Source organism: Sinocyclocheilus grahami, unplaced genomic scaffold (assembly GCF_001515645.1).
Source record: "Sinocyclocheilus grahami isolate Dianchi unplaced genomic scaffold, SAMN03320097.WGS_v1.1 scaffold69.1, whole genome shotgun sequence".
In the NCBI taxonomy this organism is placed as follows: domain Eukaryota; kingdom Metazoa; phylum Chordata; class Actinopteri; order Cypriniformes; family Cyprinidae; genus Sinocyclocheilus; species Sinocyclocheilus grahami.
In genome coordinates this window covers 664,544-666,667 of record NW_015505248.1, presented here as the reverse complement: position 1 = coordinate 666,667, position 2,124 = coordinate 664,544, and the positions used below count along the sequence as shown (strand labels likewise).

The following is a 2,124-nucleotide window of genomic DNA, read 5'->3' as shown; positions in this document are numbered from 1 at the left end:
GTAAAATAATAAACAAAATAATTTATTATTATTATTATTATTGATAATACTACTACTAATAATAATAAATATATTTTATTCTCAAGTAACTTCATTATTATGTTTCATTTTTACTGGAAATCAAGACAAAGAAAAAGAACATTTATAAAAATTGATGGGTCAGTACTTACACTTTAGGCATTTTTTGTTGGGGATTTTAATGTTGAATTACTTTTGCCCCTTCTTTGTCTCTATTTAGGTGAGGCGCTGAAGTGTTACACCTGCATGGGCTCTACAGATGAAGACTGTAATCGCCAGGGCTCCAAAACATGTCCAAGCTACTCAGATGCATGTGCTGTTGTCCGTGGACATGGCAGTAAGTTTAATGGGTACATAGTTAATAGTTAATCTTCCTGCATGGATGGATGAGAGGAAACTGGGCAAGAACTTTTTTTTTTTATTTCCTTGGATGTGGGTGATAAATCACAGAGGGATAAATCTTTAGAAAAATCATTAATGACTGTATATGTGTGTGTGTGTTTTAAGGGGAGGCACTGGGTCAAGTTGGTGTTTAAGGAAGACAGACTGCTCTGTCTGGCTCCAGCTTAGAAATAGCAGGAGGTCTACAGCTTCCTTATGAGGATCAAGGCACATTAATATGTTATTACGCTCTCATGCCGTTCTTGTCTTTTTAGGTGGCGTAATGAAGTCGTGCTCATACAAATCCTTCTGCAGCCAGGCTAACAGCCAGGGCTACAGAGCTCCAGGGGTCAAAGTTCACTGCTGCTACTCTGATGACTGCAATGTGACAGGACACGCCACCAGAATAAGCCCAGGCTTCAGCTTCCTCCTGGGCCTTCTGCTATTCATCTGGCATCTGCTGTCAAACTAATGCTATACCCTAGACAAACTGACCTGGCTATTAAAGACCATTACCATTGTGGAACTCGGCGGAACTCTGTATACTCTGTGATTGTTCACATACATACCGATAAAATACAACACTGCAAATGTCAGCAAGTGTACTGCCATGGGATTGTGCATGCAATGCATATTAGGTTAATAAAGCACACACACACACACATACAGAACCTCTCATACACAGATTTTGTCTCATTTCTACTCTGCATAAAGCAAATGTATTTATTATCGTTTCAGACTTTCTAGGAATTCAAAAAACCAAAAGCCTTTCTATTCTGTAGGTCAAATGAACCTAAATGAACTCTATTAATGTGATAGTTCACACAAAAAGGAAACTCCCATTGCCATCATTTACTCACCCTCATGTCATTCTTAAAGCACAAAAGACGTTATCTAGCACAAAGTTAGCTGCTTTTTTTGTCAATAGCTATCCTTGGTAAAGATCTATTTTCATTGTAATGTAAGCATATTTTTTGGTGAAATATCTATTTAAAAGCCAATTTGTTGTAATGAACAAAGAGTTTGGTATAATGAAGAAAGAGATGTTTTAAGATAAGCCTCAAATGTGTTGTAAATGAATGTGTAGTTTAATTTTCATGTCTTTACATGGAAATGAACATGAAGATAACACTCTCTGGCTTGTTTGGCTTTTGTACTTGATTGTAAATAAACACTGCTTTTTCGTTATGGTTCAATGGGTGTTTATTTATTTATATCAATAGGATTCAGTCAGGAAACAATGAGCGTATTTGTTATTCATACACTTCTATAATTACTGAGAAAAGTATAATGCTACATAGCATTATAAAAATGATCAAACTTCTCCAGATCAGTCAGCAGATCTTATTTTGGAGAACATCTTATCTAATCATTATAGGCCTACTATCAGGAAGGTGAAATGTGTTTTTTATTTTCTGACCCCCCCCCCATTTAAAATGAATTGTTTGTTTTCCTTAAAGAATGGCTGGATGGACGAAGTGTTTCCCCCGACGTCCTCAAGTGCTTTACCTCTACCTAACGCAAGGTGCCGCTGTAAATTAACAAATCAGCAGAAATCAAGCTGTTAAACGACAGGGTCGCTGTTGGAGCCAGACAAGTTTCAGCCCACCCTGACCCCCTGAACCCCGGACCTGGTCAAGGTAGGCACGTCTAGAGGACGGATTGTTTGTACTCGCATTATATTTCGCAAGGTTTTGAGCTTAACCTCCTACAAACATGTTGAAG

The 2,124-nt window shown here is 37.7% G+C and overlaps 1 protein-coding gene across 1 annotated transcript in view; it reads left to right on the top strand.

The window, feature by feature from the left end:
* Positions 1-1,582, top strand: part of LOC107585320 (prostate stem cell antigen-like) — a 4,431-nt gene extending 2,849 nt beyond the window's left edge. Inside the window, exons 2-3 of the mRNA XM_016272298.1 lie at positions 239-355; positions 675-1,582. Coding sequence (XP_016127784.1) covers positions 239-355; positions 675-871 — 314 coding nt within the window. The 3' untranslated portion in view covers positions 872-1,582. The remainder of the gene's footprint in view (positions 1-238; positions 356-674) is intronic.
* Positions 1,583-2,124: the final 542 nt, after the last annotated feature.